The 25661-nt window shown below is 41.0% G+C and overlaps 1 protein-coding gene across 6 annotated transcripts in view; it reads left to right on the top strand.

The window, feature by feature from the left end:
- The window catches only part of LOC148659095 (amyloid-beta A4 precursor protein-binding family A member 2-like), an 88899-nt gene that overhangs the window by 39450 nt on the left and 23788 nt on the right, over window positions 1-25661 (top strand). For all 6 annotated transcript variants that reach the window (XM_088641000.1, XM_088641004.1, XM_088641002.1 and 3 more), the window contains 4 exons: window positions 13192-14259; window positions 19223-19303; window positions 21067-21106; window positions 24673-24818. In XM_088641000.1, the coding sequence (XP_088497126.1) occupies window positions 13210-14259; window positions 19223-19303; window positions 21067-21106; window positions 24673-24818 (1317 nt within the window). In that variant the 5' untranslated portion in view covers window positions 13192-13209. The remainder of the gene's footprint in view (window positions 1-13191; window positions 14260-19222; window positions 19304-21066; window positions 21107-24672; window positions 24819-25661) is intronic.

A 25661-nucleotide genomic window follows, 5' to 3' on the forward strand; every position in this document is an offset into this window, starting at 1 on the left:
GCCCAGCTTTGTGTGAAGGACACACATGGAATTTTAATGACAGAGGCTCCTACCTTAAAAACATAACACACGGGGACTTCAATTTAATTTTTCTGCTTGGCACGGCTAACGGGATTAATTCGTCATTGTGAGGTCAACCAAAAACTTCTAAAAAGTACTGTAGTTATTTTCCAAAATACTGTACAAACTGCCTCAGCGGTAGGTCTGTGTATATTTAAAAAGAACATTTGACACCCTACTCCTCTATAGAGGAGATTTTTAACCATTTCTGATGTCAGGCTCAATTCCTACAGGACCTGGTGTCATCTGGTATTTGGCCCAAACGGAGCAGTCAATGATACAAGTAACTTAATTATTTCATTAGACCTAAAATTGATTTTTTCTCAAGGTCTTGATTACCGACACATTGTTAGAATAGTATTTGTATTGAAAATACTGTTATTTGTGAAAGCACCTTCAAGCCTGGTCAGCAGTGTTAGCAGTTCTGCCCTTAATTAAATCATTGGACCAGCTATTTCACTAAGAGCTCAGCTGGAACAAGGACTGAAAGAAGACACTGGGCCTTCCAGGGATTGAACCTCTGAGCTAGAGAAGCTCTTTGCATGTATAACGTCTCTCAAAAAGCCCACAGCTTAAATGTCACTTCAAAATGGAGACTGTCATTATTATAAGTCATGCTACTGTTAATTATATACAGTATGGGAAGCAAAACCCGAATACATCAGTCCCGCAGTGGGAGAGTATTGATTTTGCTCACTGCTGGACCTGTGTCTCTGTTTCTGGCGACCTCTGTACAGCTGCGTAGGGCTCCTGATTGAATGCTTGGTGTGTAGAAGCGAGTAGTTATTAAATGAGATGACACCGCTGTTGCCCTGTCTGAGATTAATTTGCAGGCTCGCTCCTTCCAAATGACCGGGAAATTCAGATTAGCAGCTGTGTTTTATTCATCCCTGGGGAAGTGTTATTGTAAGCTTAGCTGATGCGCTAGATTGGAGGCTTGTTTCACAGTTCCTCTGTCTGCCTCATCCTTTTAAAGCATGAGAAGGCTCAGTTTGACCTTGGTGTGCAGGATTTTCCATCGTTCTTCACGTGTTGTTTCTTTGTCGTTCAGAAGCCTGAGGTGTCACTGTGCTCTGGTTGCTCTCCTCTGAAGGAGGCTCAGCCACAGTGTGGGCTGGCCAGATCCAGTCTCCCTGCCTGAAGGAACATGGCCCTGCTGCCAGCTCCTCACAGCAGGGCCTGACGATGGCAATTTCAGGCTGTGCTGTGGCTCACCAGGCAAAGCAGACATGATTTGTTTTTTTATCTCCAGTGCTATTTTTCACTACCAATTAAAATAAAATTCCCTTTTCAAAAATTCTCTCTGTGTTTACATATTTCTAAAAATGTATCTACACATACATATACAGTAAGCCAACCATGTCAATAGTGTATCACATTGCACTTTTCCCATTTAGGTCCTATGAACACACACCTTGTTGTCTTTGTTATTGTCTTTGGTAGTAGGAATGGTATTTGTATCGATGTAGTGGAGTTTATTGATGATGAAAGGGACTTCTTGTTTGCACAAAAAAGTGCAAAGTTTCAAGGTCTAGGGTCTCTTGTACATCTGCTGTATGTTGTTGATGGCAAAAGGAACAGAGTATGTTTTTCCAAATGTTCAAAATGTCCTTAAATCTGGCTTCTCCCAGGAAACAGCCTCCTCTCATTTGACACCATTCCTACGTTCGGAAACTCGTTGTTTGCTGGGAGACACAGGAAGTTAAAATTCCCACACTAAAGAAGTGGGAGTTTTTTTAGCTATGATTTGGAACAGAGGGCTCTGCCAAATTTTGATTTAAAAATTCCAAAAACAGGTATTGCTTTTGTAGTGTTGCTGTAGATGATAAATTAAAATAAATTAAGGCAATGACAACAGAGATGAAATGACTTAGGAGCCAACAGCAAAAAAACCTTTTTTTATCAAGGGGCAAACAAGTGATGTGCTGTATTTTGGAGAGACAGCTTGGCTTTAGCATGTCCAAGAGGCAAGCCTGTGACGCAACATGGGACACGTGCAGAATTAGAAATTTCGTATGCATTTAAATATTCATGGTTTAGGTGTCTTTTAGTATTTATACATATTTTAGCTGTTACATAACTGGCACAGTATATGACTTATGTCCATTATCAACCTTTTCTTTTATGAGTTATTTGTGTGGATGCTGCAGTGAAACAGCCTATAAATGCTTGGTGTGCATTCACTAGCTTGGTGACTAGGAACTCTTCAAAAAGAAGGCAAGAATAGAAAAACATACTGTACTTTTTCCAGTTTATTCAATTTCACAACTTTAATTCCATGTATGTAATTATTTAGGCAGGGTGGATAAAGGAAGTAATTAAAGACTTATTTGGCAATTTGCACTTTAATATGTTCTCTGGGAATGGATTCAAAAGAAGGTGAGAGGTGGGCAGATGCTCTACTCCCAGAAAGACTGTGGGGCTTTAGCAGTATTAACAGCTCAGAGCTGGAAGAAAGCACAACCCTTTCACTGTTGAAGTTACTATATATGGAAATATACTCAGATCAAAAAGTCAGTGCATAAAAACACCTGAATTGGGTTTTAAAATGCATGCTTTGGCTCTTCATGTTGGTTTTGTTTAAGATGTGTTCTTTGTGTAGGTTTAGGTTTTTTAATCTGCGAGTGGCTGCTGATGATAATAGCATTAGGTGATGAATTCAGTCAGGGTAATCTCTCTGTTATGGGTAAAGCTACTTCTGCAACCGGTGCATCAAATGTCTACTATGTCTGGAAAGAGAAGAGGTTTCAAGTTGTGTGCAATTTTTTTAATCTTCATTAAAACGCCAGGGAGATTGGAGCAGGGAGCTTTTGAATCTTTCTTGCTTGACATGTTCAGTATGTAAATAATAACAAAAATAGGTTCAGAAAAACAAAAATAATGGGGTATTTTGCCATTTATTCTTTCATGTTCTAATGCATATAAAGATTTTTTGGATTGATTAGAAAGCCAAATACATGATGGAAATTGCTTTACTGGGTGTGACACTGGACTATTTGCTGAGCCTTAATGGCAAAAATGGCACTGCAGATTTTTTCAGAGGGGTAGCCGAAGAGCACACAATGTTCTACTCTTTGAAAACAATAAACAGCTATCCTCTGCACATATTCTCTCCTTCCTTTTGGTGCTTTGAAAGCAAATGGTGTTGAATGTATGCTATGATTATTAATATTGTTTCATAAATATAGCTGAGACACAGCTCAGTGGCTTCAGTCATCTACAGCATAGCGTGACGAGTGTTGTACAATACACCATTGTTGTTTATGTTTGGCTTGATATCCTGGATCATCATTTACAATCCAGGCACTTCCATTAGCATTCCTGGTTCTGTAAAATCAGTGAGGACCAAGTAGATGAATGTGACAGTTGATGCTATTGATGCTGCAAAGCTAAATGGCAGTATTTTCTTCCTGCTTAGAGCAAAAATGTGTTTATTTAATAGCCAGTGGTAGATACAGTATGTAAATAAGCATTTGTCAGTCCCCAAAGACAGTGATAATTTGAGGTTGTACACTCTTGGCAAAAATCGTTTCTCCTAGAAGGAATCAGATCCAGCTGTGTTTGAAATTACTTCCATTATATACAGTGAGGTTCCCAACAAAGTCATCTTTTAAAAAATCTTGAGGGTAAATGTAATGAAGCTTATCATGTTATTTTTTGGATGTTTGTATTCAATTGTTAGTGATGCATTCATCAGAGTGTCACTTTGTCCCAGATACCTCGTCGTCTTCTAATTGTAGCTGTTAAGAAAGGAGCAGCAGACTCTCATAAGAGCCTGAAATTCACAGCATTTGTGGCAGACAGGGGAGGTCGCAGTGATAATTGAATTCAAATGCGGGGTTCTTATGAGCAAAAGGCAGGAGACAAGAGGATTGCACTTTATGATGACAAAGTACGCGTTAATGACTGAAGTGGCACAAAATGCCAGTTTTCTCCATATGGATCGGCAACCAATGTATAATAATGTATAATTGCAATGTGTGACAATAAACAGATCACAGAGGAGGAATGGAGAAGTATTTGTTCCAAATGAGGAACAAAGATGTCATCAAAATGGAAAGTAAAAAAGAAGTGCAGTCCCTAATTCCCAGGCAGCTTATCCAGGAAAAAGCGGTTTGTATACTACTGTGCTGATGTTCTTTGCCCTGCATTTCATTAGCAGAGATCTGCAAATATGTGTTGTGAGAGATCTCCGTAAACAAGCCAGTCAACTAGTCATCTTGTAGCCCCAGGTGAAGCTGCAGACATGCTGTGTATCTTGGGTGATTAAACTTGCACCTCTCTGAATCAGGTTACCCTCTCTCAGAGTATCTTACTCTGCACTGATGTTATCACCACTTAGAAGATGCCTCTTGAGTTCTAATTAAAAACGGGCGCCTTGGAGCCCCGCAGCCCTGTCTAGATTTGCATGCAATGAGGTGTTTTTCACAAATTGACTGCATGACACAGCCATTTACTGTAGGTAAAGGGATGGCGAATGGGTAATGTGTTCGGTAGTTCAGGAGAAATTTAATGGTGATTGATTGGATATGTTGCTTCTTCAGGGAAGAGGACTCCGACTCAATATCAATCATGAGTCAAATCAAATATCATTGATCTATCAATTAAAGTATATTGTAGATCTCGACCAGTACAGAAAGTAAATGGTGCAAAGCCACAAATTGTCTTCTTGGATACAGTAGGTCTTTAAAACCTGTAGAGTTGATGCTTTGAGATAGCAATTGATGTGTGTTATATACACAATCTACTCCACAATACACAAAAAAGCGAAACACAAGAAGTCAGGAAGTTATAAATATTCATCCCTTCTTAATATGCTATTGCAAGCTTCTCCTGGTCTGGAGAGAGTTTGTCAGGACTTAAGAAAAATAGAACAAAGTACAGGTAAATACTGGAGGAAAGCCTATTGCAGTCTGCTGGAGACTTAAAATTGGACCGCAAACTGACCTTTCAGCAGGACAGTCCAATGTTTTTCTGCAAGCACAAGACAAAAGCTATAATGGAGTGGATCACTAACAATAAGGTGAATGTACTTGAGTTGTCAAGTCAATGTCCTGACTTGAATCCTATTGAGAATGTGTGGGAAGACTTGAAAACCGCTGTCCATAAGCAATCCCAAAGCAGCTCCATTGAGTAAATTTGTGATGTGAAATGAGCGCAATGTGCACCAAGATGGTGTTCAAAGTTAGTAGAAACATCCTCAAAAAGACTTGTAGCTTTAATTACTTATGTTGCTAAATACTTTTATCAATGCACTGTATCTATGCTACAAATATACTACAGTTAACTGAAACTGAGTTTTTCCATTTTCATTGTAGCACAACATACACAAGAACCTGTGACAGCATCTGAAATTCTAGTTAAATGTTAATTAAGACTGTGCTGTCATACTGCAGTATTTCAAAATGAAGGTATTTTATAGAGGCCAAAGAATGGCTCATTATTTATTTAATCCATTAATTCATGGGGTAAAACCTGAATGCCTAAGAGAGTCTAGCTCACATTTGTCTTTTGTATTTGTCTTCAGAAATGCTTCAATAAAAGAAATTGTACATGTGTTTATTCATGCTGTCTTCTGGGCTGGGGTGAGTGGTTGCCTTTGGTGACCTTTAATCCCCTGTCACCTGTGCTGTTGGCGCTGGACAGAGAGTGGCCTGGGCCATGTTCCGAGTGGCTCCCCTGTGCATCCTGACAGTGGTCGTCTTGAGACTGCTCAGACAGGAGAGGTCAAAGGTTGTTGCATCCAAGCACTGATTGGATGCAAAAGAACAGTGCGATCAAGCCTTGCAGGAGCACTGTCCTAGATCAAGTTGATAAATGGAAGAGTATTAAACCTAACGTTCATTTTATCGATGCTTTATATTTTAAATTGAAATCGTGCACCACTCTTAACATGTATTTCCTCTTGTTTACAAGTCTTGAAGAATTGCTTTGGTGATTTGAAAGCATCAACAGCAAGGTGGATCCAGAGCAAACTGTACAAAAGTTTATTCTTCTCTCTAGATCTTGTGTCAATTTCTTTTGTCAGTGTATGCGCAGTATTTCTGCAACCAGGTATAAACCATACATGACAGATGTATTTTCATTCTATCAGTATTTGAACAGTTATATCTTATCTTGTCTGAGGTTGTGAGTTATTCTTTGTGGGGCATGCGGACCCAGACGCAGTGCAAACAAATACAATATTTCAACGATATTAAGGATTTGGACCCAGCTGTTGCTCAACTACATGCAGTCTTCCCTTCCTGTATGCGGCACATTGTCAGTCACAGATAGAAAAGGCAGAGGTGAACATGTAGAGAGAGAGAAAACCCACAAAAAGCTTTCTCTCCAGAGACATACAGTACATGAAAGATTTATTCCAAATGTTTTTCTTGATGCAATCTACAACAAAAACAATGTTGGCTAGGTAAGAATATGTAGCATATCTGTAGCATTAGCCTAGCTAAAGAATTCTGTGAGTCTGCATTGCTCTCATTCTTTAAAACGGTAATGTGATCTATGCCATGTTGTAATTGTAATGATCGAAGGGCACGGGGCAGGAGAGTGTATTCTTCCAGAACATCTCAGTCAATTACACACAAACGGTTTGTCTTTCAAAAAAACTTATGAACCCCTAAAAACTTTTTTTTTAATTTGAAAACTTCCTCTGATACAGTATTTTCTCGGAAGGCGGAAAGAAACATGTTGAGGTTCTGGTGATGCTTTGAGTAGAAAATCGAGTTCTGTAAATTACGATGTCAAGCAACCTGTTCCTATGCAGTTGGGGTGTCATGTTTTCTTGTTGCCAATAATGTGGGTTTAAAATTATAGAGTGTTAGCATATACAGTAAAAGATATTAAAAAGAAAATATTTTTTAGTTCTTTTAAATTCATTCTTCTGCCTTTGTTACCAGAAACATTCCTTGTGTTTTCTATGAGGTTGTATTGGAACACTCTTGTATTTTAAACTAGTATTAAAGTTCTTACTCAATTAATTAATAGACCCCTGACAAATAATTGGAATATTTTATATTTAACAAAGATAATTTCCTTTGTTTTTCAGTCTTGAACCAATGTCCATCATCCTTAATATATGCCTCACCTCATGGTTTCTAAGAACGTTATTTAAAGATCACAACTTCCAGTATTTATGGGAGGATTTTTTTCCCTGAATATATCACCAGTCCTGTCTCTACGAAATCCTTTAAATAATTCATTACAGCCTTTCAGTTATTAGTACAGAAACGGTAAGAAGTGTCACTAGTGTTTTGCTTGATATTGTGTTTTACTGTAACGTTTGAATTAACTGCCCTTCAGTCTTTCAGTGACTGTCTTTTTGTGGCAGGGTATGAAATACTGCTGTGAGCTCTGGTTGCTGTCTTCCTCTTGGGATGACATTGAGATATCATTGCGTGTCTGACAGCCTCCTTAGACTAGAGGGGACTCTTGCTGGGTCTGGCAGAGCTGCAAAAGGTTGGAGTTCAGCAGGATTTTCAGTTCTGGCTGGTGCTTAAAGGAGCACTGTGCCAAAAAATAGTGTTGTTATCTGTTTCCATTGGTAGATTTTGTTGCTTGATTTTTTTGTGGGATTACTGAACAGATCTTGGAGTTGAGAGCCAAACATCTTTAACTAAGTACAGTATCTTACATGGAATATGTGGAATTATGTCCAGTCATGCTTCATGCTGCTCAGACCTAGTGAGGATCAATACTGTTTTGATTCAGTCAAAGTATCATTGTTAGTTCCATAATTCAGCCAGGATAAACAATATTTTGAAGACTTCATGATAGAATGTAAATACAGGCAACTGCAGAAGAGGATAGCAATTGGAAAACACTTGTTTGTTAGACTGCTATGAAAACAATGTGATGGCAATGTGACCACAGCTTCATCCTCTTGCCTAGTGTAACCAGAATCCAGAACAAATACAGCTTTTAATAAGACTGTAACAGTATCGATCTGAATGAAGGCCCCCTTCAGGGACGTTCCTGGCTCAGAATTCAGAACACTGCACTCCATCCAGAATCAGTCAGTAGATAACAACAGATTATTGCTAGTGAGGGCCTCAGAAACCTGGATTCCTTCCTAGCAGCAACAGGGCATGAGGCTGTACTGCACTCTTGCCAGCCCTTTGCAGGGAACACACACATGCATGTAGCCAAATTTAGAGACACTGCATGACCTAACCTAGCCAGCAGATCTTTGGGAGGTGGGGGTAAGACTTTGGCAAAATCCCACAAAAGAAAACAAAGTGAGTGTGCAAACTCCACACAGAAGGGACTCCAAGCTGGAATCCAACCCAGGATCCAAGAGCTGCTCCTCCTGCATTCCATTGGAATTTAATAGTAATTGTATTCTCTGTAAGGGGTACACTTTTTAATTGCTTAATTGCGCAGCTATATCTATAGCACTCTTACGGGTAGGATTTGATTGTCTGTCCCCGCATGGGACAGTTCTTATAAGGTCATTTGAGGAGCTCTGTGTGGCAGTCGGCAGACATGATCAGTCTATCAGTTGTCTTTGCAGTGACTGTCTCAGAAAACTCACTCTTCCTCAGGACTGTACTTCAGGGTTTTCATATACTGAATCAGCCTGCCAGGGATTGCTCTGCAAGCAAAAAAAAAATCATTGCCAACACCTCTTGGAACCTTTACTGTTTACAGCTGATAAACCATTGTGGAAGAACATGCTCATGCAGACTGCTGGTGCATTTCTCTTTACTTTCCCTTTCTTTTCCTCTTTTTCCTTACTAGAGCAGTACAAATATGTATTAAAGCACCAACCCATCGAAATGCTTGCATTTAAACTGTGACAGAAGGACTGTCCGTAAGGTGTGTGGAGTACAGGCTGCTGTGGTAATTATTCCTGTGTCTGGCTTGATTCTGACATTTGTATTTTGTCATCCCATGTTAACTACATGGCAGACTCGGATCGATTGTTGGCTTTACCTACAGTACATGTGAAGATTAAAAGCACAGAAGGGGATTGTTTGACACATTTTCTAGCCTTTGCTTTGAATTAGATCTAAATTGTGATGAGCAAACCTGACATTCCTACACAGGGAGGATGATCAAGCACTTCATCATCAAGGGGCCCCCTGGAACACATGGACAAGGCCTAGAAGGGCAATAAACCTGTTAGCTTGACACAGGATGCTATGCTGTTATTTGCCCAGCTTGGCTGTAGCACCTGCACATAAGCAGCCAGCAGGAGCAGGGATGCGTTTTCACAAGTAGCTGTCAATAAATCCTCACATTAGATTTGTTCCATGATATCAGGACCCATCAGGTTGTGTGTTCAGCTCATTAGAAGGTGGGCCCTGTTGAGTGTTTAAAACGATCTGACTTTCTATTATTATTCTATGATCTGACATTCTAATATTATTTGCATGAATAATTTGAAAATGGTGCCTGGGTGCGGTCATGTACATTTTGTTTTTTTAGTGCTGAAGCCATGCGGTGATGACAAGCATGGCGTTGTGCTTTTCCCAGAGCAGGAGAAGTGATGGTTACACTGTAGTAATAATGAGTTCTGCTGAAGCGGCGCACAAGATCTAAACATGCACTGCAGGCGTCAGCTGTCTTCTGGGCTGGGGTGAGTGGATGCCTTTGGTGACCTTTAACCCCCTGTCGCCTGTGCTGTTGGCGCTGGACAGAGAGTGGCCTGGGCCATGTTCCGAGTGGCTCCCCTGTGCATCCTGACAATGCTCGTCTTGAGACTGCTCGGACAGGAGAGGTCAAAGGTTATCCTAGTCAAGCTGTGCTCTTGGCTTTTAAAGTTCATATTGCACATGCAATAGAAATTGAAGGAAATAAGTGGCATTACATTTTCCTTTATTTTGCTTTATAAAGCAAAAGCCAAGTTGTTATTCAATAAACAGCGAAGGAGAAAATAACAAAAGATAGAAGCCTGCTCTGATGGTTTGTAAGGAGGATCTTTGCAGCTAAGAAGTTTTGTTTGCTTTGGTTGAAAGAGGAAAAAACAGAAGCGGGGTGCGAGCATAGATCAATTGAACTTTATGTTCAATGGAACCTATGGTACAGTTTAGTCCACAAAAGCTAGAAAAATGTTTTGTAGTGCAAAGATTCCCCTTAGCAGAAGATTCACAACTGTCTACAACTGAAGCTGTGCAGTGCAACTGAGTCTAATTTTAATTTGAATCGCCTGAGCTCAGTTGAGCCGGAGGGTTGAATGGTTTGCCTCATGTTACCTGTGAAGTGAATTCAAATGTAGAGCCCACAGTCCAAGTACGGTACGGTAGCACAGCTATCACCCGTGTGTTATAATGGAACAGCAGGCGATTTGGTTTCTGAACAATGTAACCCTCCCCGTAAGGAATAGATAATTCTTAATCGGGTGCCTTCTGTAGTCAGGATAATTAGCCTTTGTAATGATTTGCTTCAGAAAAAAATAAAAACAACAACAGGGCCTCAGAGCTCAGAGTTTGTAATTGGAGTTGGTGCCTGCTGGAGACATCAGTCTGTGTTCAGAGCTGTCAGCGAAGGGAGGGAGACTGCTGGGAGTGATGAGGCAGAAATAAAAGGCAACCAGGGCACAGATGGGCCTGAATTCACACAACAGACACCGGGGTAATGTGTACAATCCTGTCAGCCTGTTACCTGTCCACAGTGACACCACACTACCTGACAGGTGTGGTGTCGTCCCACAGGACTGGAAGCGGCAGGAGCTGCTCAGCAGTGCACACAGCTAATGGTACCGTGTTTCCTGCAGATTTGCATTGCAGTACAGTTTTACTCTCGCATGCATCTCAAGGTTCTACAGAGACAAGGGCGCAATTATTATGATAAAGGCAGGATGCAAAATGTTTCTGAGATGAAAAACATAGTGAAGAAATTTAGCGGTACTAACCCTGGTGATCTGGGTATGTTCTACTGGCATGTGCAAAATGGCTTAACTGAAGCTCCCAGTTAATTCAGTTGTTGGAGTAGTTTGTCATTTCTCCTTCTGATCTGCATATTGAGGCTGCTAAAGCATGAATCTGTCACTCGGGGGGCTGGCACTTCAGTGGTGGATAAAAAAAGCATATAAGATCCTTTGTGATAAAAAGCACTATATACCTGTGCAATACATTTATATCTATATTTACATCCATATCTATATCTACATCTATATTTATATTCATATGTGTGATATGATTTTTCTGTGTACTGTTCTGTTCTAGTTTGTTCTTTGTGTGTCCGGACTGTGAGTAACTCTTGTATTGTATTGTATGTATTGTACTATTATTATATAATTCGTTACACTGTGGCTGTGTTGTGTGTGTTAAGCTGCTGTCGCACTGCAATTTCCCTCACGGGATCAATAAAGTATATATCTATCTATACCGTAAATACCGCTGTTATAAATAATAGGAATGTGACCATCACTCAGTATTGGATAAAGCTCATAGAAAATGGATGTATGGATGGATGGAACAGGAACGTGAATGAATGTTGCTATTTTATTACCTTCCTTACAGTGGCAGCAATGAGTTCCTGAAAATCTGATGCCCATATACAGGTACTTGGTGGTAAAAGCCATTTGTGAAACTTGGTATTCTTATCACTCGAGTCAAACATTTGAGGAAACGTTGTTGTTTTTTTTCCCTTTGCAGATCCTGAACTCAATCATTCTACTGAAGGCTTTAATGTTGCGCTTTACTTCGCCTCAACTGAGCTTCCGTGTTTGATAGAGATCAATAGGCACCCATGATTAATGGGTGAATTATGATTAATGTAGAATTTAGCTGCCCATGAACAAACTGGTTGTAAATCATTGTGCGACGCGCTGCAATCGTGAAATTCACTGCCGGAAATTTCAATTAAATTATTGATTGTGTGATGAATGTTGTTTTGGCAAATGTTATCATCACCTCATTTGATGATAGCTTGCTTCATACCAGTATACTTTATGTAGAAGATGATTCATTCATTAGAGGTGCTGAATGAAGTCAAGGCACGTGGTAAACGAGGCTGCCTGTTATCAACTATCCTTTACTTTTATTTATTTAAAGTATCATCTGCAGAACATACTGTATAGTTTACAGTATAAATTATTTTGCCCCTTTTCTGCAGTTTTGGCTTCATTTTTTACATGAAACTTAATTATGCCATGTTTTAAAGTTGGTTCTGCATCATTTAAGTAGTGTCTGATTGCCTCTGTTTTTTTTTAATTTCAAACATTTCTTGTGCCACTTGAGATCACATGATGTTGGAATAAATTAAACTTCTAAGAGCATACAGAGAGCAAGTGTTGCAAGACATAAATGAAAATACGTATTCTCAAGTAACCCAAAAGTATCATAGTGAAGTCTGTAATCTTTTAAGATTTAAGCCTGAAGCTTAAATTTAAGCTTAAGACTTAAGGGCAATGGGCAGAAATGTTAATGGACATATAATTGCTTGAGCAAACTGCAACATTTTTTTAAATTGTGGTAAATAAATAATCTAAATAAATGCTGAAAAATATTTATGAAATTTTCAAAGAAACACTCTCACACTGTAAGGTTTATTCATAATAACTGAAAAAAAATTGCTGTGAATGCTTTTCAAGAATTCAATACTAATTCATTTTGGTAAACCTGAGCCCGCACTCAAAAGTTTGTGGGTTAAATCTATAAGAAGCAGTTGTGTTTAGTTGCTCTGATGGAATTATTGAAAATATCATTGAAAATTAACCTATTCCTGGGGTACAGACAAGGTGAGCTGTATTTAGTTCAAAATCGGTGTATACATTTTCAACTGTATCGAGGAGCAGGGACTTTCAGCTTCATTCTCTGCAAAGTAGGACATTGCTTTTTCACAAGGCTTACTTTTCCTGCCCATCTGCTGAATCACAGGTTTCAGTAGCCTTTTTATTACACAGAAACGTGGGGAGGGACTCACATTTTCAGCGCAATAACTGATGCACAGGCCCTGCAAATATTAAAATTCTCCACCGAAAAACTGTAGACATTGAAGCTCTTTTTCCACAGCACAGCCACACCTCTGGTAGGTGCATAAGCTTCAAGCCTGGGGTCCCTGGTGCCACCAGCTGGAAAGGTGGGGGTGGGAGGGATTATACCTTGAAATTCCCCAGGAGAACATAGTGCAGAAAGTCAGTACGTAACTCTAGGTAAACAAACAGACCTCTCTCTCTTTTTGTCCCAGGTTATAGCCGAGAGATGAATGGCATGTAACCTGCCAGCAATGGCGCACAGGAAGAGGCAAGGGACAAGCAGCAGCATGGTGGAGCCCAGGGTGCGGCCCTGCCCTGCCGCGTTCCCGGCTGCCCCACAGAGAGAGAGGCGGTCGGACCCGGAGCCAGAGGACCTGGAGAACCAGCCGCAGCGCCAGTTCCACTCCGAGAGCCCTGACCTGAAGGACAGCCGGCCTGCCACCCCAGACCATACCGACCAGGACTGCCAGGACCACAGCGGCGACGGGGACTCCAGCTCCGACTACGTCAACAACACTTCTGAGGAGGAGGACTACGATGAGGGGCTGCCGGAGGAGGACGAGGGGGTGACCTACTACATCCGGTACTGTCCGGAGGACGACAGCTACCTGGAGGGCATGGACTGCAATGATGGAGACTACATCCCCCACCAGGAGCCCTCCGTAGAGACTGACGAGTGTCAGGAGGCCGTGGAGGAGTGGGCTGAGTCCGAGGGGCAGTGTCCGCCCCTGGACCAGGACGCTGACCCGCAGGCCTATGAGGACAACCCAGAGGAGGTCTTGGATGACCGTGCAGCCTCTCTGCAGACTCCTCTCCCAGGAGAAGAGGAGGAGGAGGAAGTGGAGGAGGAAGGAGAAGAGAGCGAGGAGTACTGCCCCAACGAGGAAGGCTTCCCTCAGGACTATTACAGCCAGGAAGCTAATGGGAACTCCGTCCGCGTCTCCCCTTATTCGACCCGGAAGGCTGATGGGGAAGCGGGAGAGGACCAGGAAGAGGACATTGACCAGATCGTGGCCGAGATCAAGATGAGCATGAGCATGGGCAGCTTGAGCAGTGGCACCGACCAGAGTCCGGAGGAACCTGGGAACGACTCGCTGCCGAAGGACTTCAAGGACGTTGCCGCCAAGGCGGATCCTGGCCTGTACGCCGGTAACCGGCACGAGGGAAGGCCCAAGTCCCTGAACATCCCGGCAGCCTCCAGGCACGGCGCTGACGTCCAGAGGGGCTTCAAAGTGCGAGCCAGAACTCCGGAGGAGAGGCAGAAGTGGGCCCAAGAGCAGGTAGGAGTGTCTCCACTTAATTGAACCAACCAAAAAACAGACAATTGTTTTTTAACTGCTTCTTCCAATTCAGGGTCACAGGGGAGCCCGGCAAACAATGGCTGTAAAGCAGGATACAACCTGGACAGGATGCCAGTCCATCGCAGGGCACACACAGACACAGACACTCACAGAGGGCCGGTTTTCCCTGAAGTCAATTAACCTACCAGTATGTCTATGGACTGTGGTAGGCAACCACACCACCCAGGGGAAACTCACGAGAACGAGGGGCATCATACAGTCCCCACGCAGATAACACCCCAGATCCAGAATTGAGCCCAGTGCCCCAGTGCTGCGAGGCTGCAATACTAACCACTGCGCCACTGTGCCACCCCAACAATAACCAACAAACAAAAAACTTAGAATAAGTCATTTTATAGATGCTATTATCTTAGATGGCTTAGAAGAGTAGTGCAGTTCAAATGTGTACCAATACCTGCTGTTCAAATTCACCTTAGTGGTGCCATGGTTTTTCTTATTACTAAATTGAAACGCTATGGGGTAAACCCATATTATGTCAGGGTCAAAGGTGAGGTACGGACCAGTACCTAGCCGTTTATTTGAAGTGCTTGATTACTCAGGCTTCATTCCTCTTGTTGGGGTCTGACCATGCAAGAAAAGACGCTCGTTTAAATAAGCTTCGCATTAAAAATTGGTAATAGCTTCGTAGCGCTTTTCATCTTCAAGGCTCCAAAAGGTGGTAGTGCTGCTGTGGATGAAAAAAGAATGGTGCAGTTGATTCAAAAGGCAAGTGAGATCTAAGCTTTCTGAAAACTCTTGAACATTCCCATTTTTGTCAGTTGTAAGTTTTTTTTTTATAACAGTAGGGTGTTTTTTCCTTGTTAGAAAGTGTTCTTCAGCCGTGTTTAATTAAAGTCATGTTGAAGGACAATCAGCCTATGAAAACTGTCACAGTGTTAGTTAAGGGAAGTCACAGGAAAATTAGCCTGCCATGTCATAAGCACATTTTACTTTGAGGAGTGTGGCACAGCCTGCTTTAGAAGAACTTGTGGAGTCGTTTTCAAACTGTCACATTATAATTGAACTGCTTGAGAAATCATTTATACGCAGTTCCACACTCATTTAAGTCCCAGGGAAACATGTGCATAGCACAGCTATCCTATCCAGTGAATGATTTATGTTTGCAATAAGTAAAATTTGCTATAAGGAAGGTTTTAAGTTGCAGGACACATGGAGTCAAAACACAGGTTTTAACCTCAATGAATGTGATGAATTTAACCTTTTCATTCCGGTTCTTCTCTAGTCATTTATCCTGGACAGTGAGCTTTATGCAGCCAAGACTGAAACAGATAGTGGGCTGTCACATTGTCATAAGCAATATTGAAGGCTTCTGCTGACAAATCAGAATACACTCTGGCAGATTTCTTTTCAGACTGAGAAAACTGCGGAGGTGGAACAACTTTGGTTGGACCAAGTGGGAACCTGTCACCAGGCACCAAAAATGTTTCAGTGTGGTCACACAGGAGCAGAGAATGTGGTTTCCAATTTTATTTAATCATTTTTTAACTGCGCTTTTTTGATCCGAGTCCACTTGTTATTTTTGCCTTTTTTGTGGTACCCGTGAATTTTTGTCTGTAAAGCCACCCAACCCCAGTCTCACCTCACCTCTGGAGGACCCGTGGGATGTCCTGTCCTCAGAATCACACAGATACGACCTGGGCTTTGAAGACAAAATGTCATAAAATTGTTTTCCAGAGAGATTGTCGGACTGAGAGCACAGTGATTTTCTATCCAGATCTCATGCAATGCAGTGACTTTCAACAAAGAGAGGGCACAGGTTCTAATGTCATTAAAAGAATACCCTATATATTGCCTGGGTTGGAAATGAATGTTTCCATTATAATTCCGGGTGTTTGATCATTTAGTTTCTATTGCTTTAATTGTATCTGCCACTTACAATTAATATATTAAATGATTGTGCTGGATGATTGTGATCATTCCTCTTCTTAGGACAGCGTATTCTTTGTATCCACACCACCCCACATTCAGTACATAACTCAGAGCCTGCCTGTGCATCCTGTTAGCATTTGCATCCACTTAGTCTTTGTTTCTCATTATCCTGAAAAGTGTTACATCTCGGTATAAGCAGATGGTAAGGTGAGAAAACAGATAATTCCTACTGATGTCTGCATTTGAAACCCATTGCTTTGCACCTGTTATGTTGTGTAGGTGTGTGTTCAAAATAATAGGAGAGAGAATAATGAACTTGGGGTCTCCAGAGTTGCATTTTTATCTAAAGAGAGCCTTAAAAGTGTGTGCAGTACCAAATTAATTTCGATATTTGCTAGTGGAGTTTATCTAAACAAAGCTGTAAACTGTTTGAATCTGTAATTTGGTAATTATGCTTTGGAGTGTTTTCAGTTGCCTTGCTTTCTGGATATTATCCATCAATTTTCGGACCACTTTTTGTCCACTTCAGGGTCACGGGTTGAGCTGGAGCCTATTCCGGCAAACAAGGGGCGTAAGTCAGGATACACCCTGGATGGGATGCCAGCCCATCTAAGGACGCACACAGACGCAGACAAAAACACACTCTCACACCGTGGACAATTTTCCCCGGAGCCAATTAACCTACCAGCATGTCTTTGGGCTGTGGGAGGAAATCCGGAGCACCAGAGGAGACCTGCGTATACTCGGGAAGAACATACACATTCCACACAGATTAGCACCCTGGGAGCCGAGCCCAAGGAAGGCTTCAGTGCTGTGAGGCAGCAATGTGAACCACTGTGCTACCATGCCGCCCTCTTATATAATCCTTCCTGTTAAATCAGTTATGCATGGTTGCCTCCTATAACTCAGGACTGAATACCTATGGCTTGAGATCTGTGCAACACAAGCCAGAGTGCCTGCGGTTTGGCCAGTGTTCATGGTCCTGTTTGAATTTTCCTTCCTTGTGACACAGCTTTTTAGAGAGCTTTTCAGACGCTTTCTGCTGGAGTAGGCACCTGGCATGACAAGTACTGTAGCAATCGGGACTGAAAAAAACCAAACCATTTAATGTATTGTAACAGAAAAAGAAAATAAGCATGAATGAAAGGTTCCGTATTTCAGGAAGAGATCTGCAAGTTAATGTTGGACCACATGATATGGCAATACAGTGTCTTTTGCCTACAGTAGATGAGGAGAACGCTTTGGAGTTTGTTTGGATCAAAAATACACATGTGCACAGGACTAATAGACTATTTAGAGAATGGTGGTACTGCAAATGATACAGTACTGCCATTCATTGACATCCTGAACAAGAATGCTGTTCAGGTTGTAAGAAGAGCAAAACTCAATAACAGACTCAATAAATATGCTGTTAAGATTGATCTGCTGAGGTATATAAAATGCTCAATAACCTAATTAAGAATCTGTAAAGTATGTATGCAGTATGAATAACACAAAAAGATGAAATATTGAACATGCATTCTATTAAAATATTAATCAACTACTGCACACGTTAGCAATTATATTTAAGATGTCACTTTGTGAATTAAAAAATAACTATGAGTAATTCAAAGACTGACATGAAGAACATTCAAAGTCTGTTGCATTGTTGCATTTACTGTAGGTGTAATGCACCTAATATTTAAGAAATCAGTTCCAAGCACTTGGAATAGGGCAAGTCATGCTTTTAATGAAAAGAAATTGAATAGGTTACAATGGATGGGTTGCAATACCTGAAATCCTGTGATCCCTGGACACCCCTGAGAGAAAAGCAAACCACTTTGTTCAATACTAATCATGTAGCGAGGGAAAATCCATGAAGGAATCAACTTTCAAAGAGAAGCTTTAACCGTTTAAATTATTAAGACATTTTTGGGTAAATTTGGTTGGTAGCCATTTGGTAAATTTGACCATTTGCCTGCAACTTACAATTGGCAGCCCACTGAAGCTAAGCAGGTGTGAGCTTGGTCAGTACCTGGTTGGGAGACCTCCTTGGAAAAACTAAGGTTGTTGCTGGAAGAGGTGTTAGTGGAGCCATCAGGGGGCGCTCACCATGCTGTCTGTGAGGGTCCTAATGCCCCAGTATAGTGACGGGGACACTATACTGTAAAAAAAAAGACACTGTCCTTCGGATGAGACGTAAAACTGAGGTCCTGACCCAGGGCTTTATTCGAAAAGAGTAGGGGTGGAACCCCGGCGTCCTGGCCACATTTGTTCTTCTCTTGACTTGGGTCTCGCTCCAGATGACATTCAGCTGTCTTCTGGATGGGGCTTGTCAAAGGCACAGCAGTGAATGATTGGTAATCATTGCAACCTGTTGTATTGCTAAAAATCATTTCATTAGGACTTCCTTGGATCCGCTAAACACGAACTTAAAAACAACATGAGGGGATTTTACCTGTATTTTGTACAGTAAAGGGTCAGTGACTCCTTTAGTAAAATGATATTTCTGATACTTCAGCAGCTTGCTCTTAACACTAAAACATTTGGTGCAAATGACCATTTGGTGCTTTGTGTAGACCGTATTCAGCCCAGTGCTTGAGTTTAATCTGCTTGCAACTTCAACAAGCTTAGCTTTCTTGGAGTTGAGACACAGGGTCAGGTTCATATAATTGCTTCACTTTCATTTGAAAAAAAAGGTCTCGTATTAAATAGGTTTTCCAGGAACAGACTGCGAAACAAACAGGTATCAAAAGCCTGTGGTGAAAGGAAGTATAACGTGTGCTTCCTGCTCCCCCTGAAGAAGCCTGCATCCCCTGTTTAGCCTCTGGATGGCACAGAGTATTTTGCATTGACAGGGCTCTTGTTACTTAGCCTTAAAGAATCATCCCAAAGCAGACAAATCCAGTGGAGCTCTAACAGGTGTGTTAGTTCTTTTGACATGTCCTTGTTTGTTTAAAAGGCTCGGGTAATCCAGAACCTGCTTGCCAGCCTTGCCCGTTGTGTATTTCTAATTTCTCTTAATAATACGCAGGTGTCTAACAACCCGGAACAGCCTAGAAAACAGCAGCGATCTGATCTTAATGGGCCAGCTGAAAATAACAACATCCCAGAGGTAAGAAGTGTGTGAAGTGTGTGACTATACCATACTCCGACATATGATATTAAAGAGCTCCCTCCTCCCCACTGCTTTCTGTGCCTACAGTATCTGCTGCAGTGTCCTCTCCTCTCTGACCTTTGTAAGATCTGAGCTGAGTTGTTTCTGGAGCGTGGATTGGTGCCTTCGATAATGCTTGCATTATGGGGGAGTGTTGAGGTTGTCTCGGGAGGGTTTTGCTAATGAGGCGGCTTGTCTGCTGTGACTCCCGCTCACTGCTGTTGGACCTTTCTGGTACGAGCTCATTGTGATCTGGAGGCAGAGATTGCCTGCAGCGTTTACCTGCCTCCCTTGGCTTGGCTGTCTTTACTCCTTGTTGGAACCCTTTTTCTGGGCCTGGAAGAGCTCCCCTGAACATAAAGAACCTGGTATCTGCTAAAGATCAGATTGGTCAGCCCACTCTTGCTTGGCATGCTTCAAATTTCCCTTAGATCATATCTTAGCAACACAACCTCTATCGCTCCAGCCCTGTCTCGAGTAATGAAATCGGAAAGAGTGGAAGGACAAAATGTCTTATGAGTGCCACCATGTTCTCAGAGATCCTCTCTTACCCTTTCCAGGACTGTCTCCTGTATCCTTCCGAGTCCTATGATATTGTAAACGGATTTTTTTTTAAATAAGATATACAGTAAGTGTAATCTTGGCTCCAACATTCCCAAAGATTACAACAACAGGCTTGATTTTGAAGACAAACTACATTACAGGGGTAGAATATAGAAAAAAAATATTTTTCTCTTATTTAAAAAAGAGGCTTCTACAACAGGAGAATCCAGAACTGGCACCACCTCATTTTAACATACTTTCGTGTCTGAATAGCAAACACTATTGATTTGAACAGGAACTGAGCCCTTTGCACAAAATCCTGTCTAATTAAGTTGCCTTGGCTCAAATTCCTCCTGTCCCAGGATGCTCGTGCTGAGTGCTCATGGGCAGACTGCCCTTTTCTATTTAACCCAAGCCCAGAATAGTGTCACTTTTCCCTCTTATTAAAAGTATTGATTGGACATCAGGTTGGTGGGGTGTGGGTACTTCTAACACTTTGCCATTATTTTAGTAGCAGGAATGTTTTTTCAACACAAAATTTTCTTTCGTAAGGAACTCTTGCACCTGACTGTTATTTAGAGTACTAACCCATTTTTGGAATTTTTACATGTAAAGTAGCAGTCGTTGAGACATCTATGACACAGGTCAATGCTATACCAAGTAATAGGTTTATTCCATGCTGAAAAAAAGAAGAAAGAGAACACAACGTTTCGGCCGTGGAGCCTTCTTCAGGTGCCTTCTTCACTTTCTTCTTTTTTCCAGCATGGAATAAACCTATTACTTGTTCCTTTGCAGCCTATGCATGCTGACGCAGCTACCCACCTGAACTACAATGCTATACCAAGCCTAGCTGACCCATACACATTATTTTAAGTCCACAGTTCATTCTTTCGTGTCTAATTATAGCAGTTTTTCTTCATTATTTTGACTGACCTACACATTATGTTTAAAATAAGATAAGCAAGCACATAAAGCTTTTTCTTATAAAGCAATGGAAACAGAAACATTAAAATGTACTATCGTTTTTGATTTTTTGTTCGTTTTTTGTCAGGAAGATATGAATTACTTGAGCTCAGCAATGTTCTCTTGCTAATCAAGCTGAAAACCATGTAAGAATATTAGCACAATAAATCTTGAAAATGTTAAAAAATTAATCATCACGACTTAATGTTTTGCAGCAAACAAAGAAAACTGCATCCTTTCCCAGCTTTGTGGACGGTAAGGCATATTGTCTCCTTTTTACAGCAGAGTCCATTTTTCCTTTGTTGTCATTGGTGCTTGAGGTTGTAATCTTTCGAAAGAGAGAAAGAAAAATAAATTGTGTACAAGAAGATTAAAATATCGGGGTCGTGGAGTATTTTGTGCATGGAACAAATGAATGTACAATGCCGCAGTGATTGCTACAAGGTTTGAATTGGAATGAAAATGTGCTGTTTTCCCTTCAAGAATTCTCCGAATCTGCTAAGTTGTGGCTGTGATGGGCACAATGTAGAACTGGGAGTCTGACCGCTGTGATCTCGCAGGCTTCAGCGGTTTATTGTTTTGAGTTTGATTGAAGACCTTTCTTAGTTATCTTTTCCTCACAGTTTATTTGCCTCTCCCCTTCAATTCTATAGCTGTGCAGCTGGGTGGATGACAGTGAACCAGAATGATAGCATTTCTGTCAAGATGCCTGTCCAGACAGATGGGCTTTAATTGCTGCCTCTGATGTTGAATGGCTCCAGTGAATGCCACCATGTTAACTAGTCAGCCTGCGTTTGCAACCTTTTCCTTTCCTTGCTTGCACATTTCTTCATTCATTGTGTTAGCTAGCTACTGTAGGTAGTAAATTGGCAAATAAAATATGGATTGCTACATCACCCCACTTCAAACACACTAAACCCATTTGTTTCTCTGATGCACTTCATTGGGGAGTGACTGGGTATGAATTTGAGGCCAGAGTATTCCTCTGGCCTTCCTTCACCATTACCTCAATCACCCAGACACACAGACACTGTACGGAAGTTCATTTCTGCAGTATTCCAGGCCTACTGCTCTCCAGACTGACACAAACCCATATTCTCTTCTACTGTGCTGATGCCTATGTGAGCACTTGCAGTCGTGTCATCAATCCCTGTTACCTGCCAAAACACTGCATGGGAATCCAAGTGATGGCAACACGGTCTTGGGAGTAACAAAATGAGAAGAATCTTCTAATTTGTGTGTTTATAGACTGGTCTAGGCTTAAACAAAAGTGCAGTTTCTAAATCACTCTGGTCTTGTTTTTGGACAGGCAGTAAAAACGCATCTGTTGTAATTTGCCGTTCAGATGGAAAAAATGGAAACAAAACAATGAAAAATATGCACATTATTAAAGAGTTAAGTTTAGATGTTGAATGATGTATCCTTAATGAAAGAGCTGTCTTAAACAAGAGTCCCAGTTTATATGTTTCTATTAGTGTGATCCCTAATGTAGCGTATTTATGCTTACTCATCTCTATCGCTCACAGTATTTTACTCACCTGTTGCTATGAGTAATTTATTTACCAGTTGCTGTTTAAAAGGACATTGTTTTTTTTTACTTTTAATGGCTTAAAGATTCACAATATTAACACTGGAAAACATGACAGTTTATTAATGTCCCTGTGAGGTACTGAAATAAAAAGATCATAAATACTAATTCAGATATTTTCTAACAGCTTCTAATTCAGGGTTCTGATTCAGAAGTGGAAAAAAGGGCAGGATACACCCTGGACTGGACACCAGTCCATCACGGGGCTGACTGACACACTCGAGCTCGCCCCAGGGACAGTTTTCCCAATAGCCAATTAACCTACCAGTATGTCTTTGAACTGTGGGAAGAAACCAGAGCACCCGGAGGAAACCCACACTTACACAGGGAGAACATACAAACTCCACACAGACAACACCCCAGGTCCAGAATTGAACACAGGGGCCCAGCCCCATGAGGCAGCAAGGCTAACCAGTATGCCACTGTGCCACCTGTTATAAATATTCATTTTCAACTTTAATAAAAATAACTGAGAGTAAAAGAAGAGAATAATGTGATTTTGCGAATTCTCTGTTACACAATACTGTAAAATGGTAGTAGTTACTACACAATTCAGTAAAAATAGTCCTTTGAAATGCTGCAACACTTTTAGTACAGAATATTGCAACTCATGTTCAACATGTCAACTCTAGCTCTTAAAATGCAACCTTATTGACCCTCTCATATGTACCTTAATATTTATTGAAGAGTGCTTCTAATAAAAAGGGAAATCAATAGTTTAGTTCTCCACCTACAGAAACTGCAAAGATAATATTTTGTGTAGATATTCTATATTTTTCTATATTGTTTATATGCATCACATCTCCAACATATCACAAACTCCATTTAACCCCTGTCCTCCCTCCCTCTTAAGAGTATTTGCTTTGGCATGTCTGGATGAAATGCAGGGCAGATACAGTATGAATTTGTAATATGACAAAGCTGAGAGTGCTGAGGCCTGTGCTTTTCCACGTGCCATGTTGTTTGTACTTTTGCAAGGCTGGGCTGGAGTGAGACTGTTGGGAATGATGTGCTTCCTTCATGTCCAGAGCTTGTTGACGGCGCGTTTAGACACCGCTCTCTCTCTCCACCCCCCCTTCCCTCCATCTTTCACCCCAGCGCCCTCCTGGCCAGCAATACTGTATGTCAGACTGTTTTAACGTCAGCACATTTCTAAAGCTGATTAGTTGTACTGTACCAGGTCACAAGTTCAGCTAGTCTTTTAGTCTTTTTTTAGACTTTTTAATCAGTGATGTTCATGATTTTAGGGTTTTTTCTTTACTTGGGACAAAACAGGGCCAAAAAAAGCCCTTCTCCTGCTGTTACCCATTCACATGTCATAATCCAGCTAGATGTAAACCAGTTGTGGTTTTATAATTTCATCTCTCCTGGTCAGTTTATATGCTGCTGTGCTGTGATGGGATGATGAGAAATATTCCATTTGGTGATGTCAGGTCATCGGAGTAGTATAATTGTTGTTCTTGTTATATAGCAGCTTAATTTCCACTAGTTCATTTTTCCTTTTTTCTTTTTCTTTTCCTTTTTGGAAATTTTAACTTATAGTGGAAGGAGTGGAGGGTGTCTTACCAGACCTATTATCATTTTTGTTGTTGTTGGACAAAATGTGTCTTTAATATTGTATCATTTATGACATTTTTATTCTTTCTTAATAGCATTTACTTGAGACTGTCAGAAGTGTTTTTTCACTAGGATCCAGGGCATCCAGGCTTTTTAAAATTACTTGTGATATTAAATGTATGAGGTTCAGTTTTTCTTTGCATTGCTGAAGATCATAGTATTACAAATTGTGCATCTCCCTTTATTGGGAAAAAGTAATTTAAAATTTGACAGCTGCTGCTATGACACAAAAGGGAGCATTTTAAAAAATGTTTTTGTTCATTATTATCTAAAGGAAGCAGACACGGTGAAAAATCAAAACGCTTTTCCAGTGGAAATTTATAATACTATTCCTTTCTAATAATTGCTCTGTTTTTGTGATATTTTGAGAATAAGTGGATAGGCAGATTATGTAAAAACCTATATGAGTAATTTACATTTATTTGTCCCCTACCTTGTAAAATTATGTTGTGAGTCTGTTTAAAAAGAAATGATGCAATAAAAACCTGACAAGCATGTGATTAAAGAGCAGCGTGTAATTTTCAGAAGCGGAACAGAAACCATAAATGTACAGAATGCTGCAATTCAGAACCACCAACAATCTGCTAAGTCTCTCCATCTCTGTCTGTCTCCGTAGTTCCAGGACCCTGTGAGCCAGAGGATCTTATTGATGGCATCATATTTGCAGCCAATTATCTGGGCTCCACACAGCTTCTGTCCGAGCGCAACCCCTCCAAAAACATCCGCATGATGCAGGCCCAGGAGGCAGTGAGCCGTGTCAAGGTAGTGTGTTAGTATGAACGCAGGAAGAAATTAAAATCTAAGTTGACCTCTTTTCATTATACAGTATAGTTTTTTTTTTTTGCATGCCTGGTATTATGATTATCCACTATGTCTCCTCCTTAAACCGAACCTCACTTTCAATCCACATAAGGAACAGAGAGCCCAGCACCTGAAAAGGCAGGGGATGGCCGGTTTACTGTGCTAAGGGACCTTGAAAATTCAATGCTAGGAAACAAGAAGCTAAAGGCTGGTGCAACTTGTTATATTGCGAGTCCTCATCAACCAGTGCGTTGTTTGTGTGGGAGGACCGTTTCTGTACATCTGCTTCACTATTCTCCCCAGAATCACTGTGTTGTGTACAGTTTGAAGGAACCGTGGATGTACAGTACGTGTAGCTACAACATTGCAACTCTGGCAAACGTTTCTGTAACTAAATGAATCCAGAATGTTTTTCACAGAAGCATACTGTAGGACTCCTACCTTACCCATCGAGGTAGGGCCTTTTTTACAGTTTACAAGGAGCCTTTCATACAATGATTGTGACCGAGGACGATAAAGCGTAATCTTTTCCATGTTTTTCACCAATAAACCAATAATATTCCTTGGGCAGAAACTAGCCTTAAAAGGTTACAAAAAATATTTCAGTGTTTAAAGCTGACTACTGAATCAACACCCATTACTTACATAGTGAGGGAAGATTGAAATTCCTCATTCCCTTCAAACTGGGAAGTGGGACAAAGAGAGGGTTATAGTGGATTTTCTACTCCAGTAACATTGCACTAATCTGCATTATCTCCTTTCAATGTGCCATAACGCAGAACCTGCAAGGCTGAATTACACAGC

Source organism: Lepisosteus platostomus, chromosome 7, assembly GCF_059453375.1.
Source record: "Lepisosteus platostomus isolate fLepPlt1 chromosome 7, fLepPlt1.hap1, whole genome shotgun sequence".
Taxonomy (NCBI): domain Eukaryota; kingdom Metazoa; phylum Chordata; class Actinopteri; order Semionotiformes; family Lepisosteidae; genus Lepisosteus; species Lepisosteus platostomus.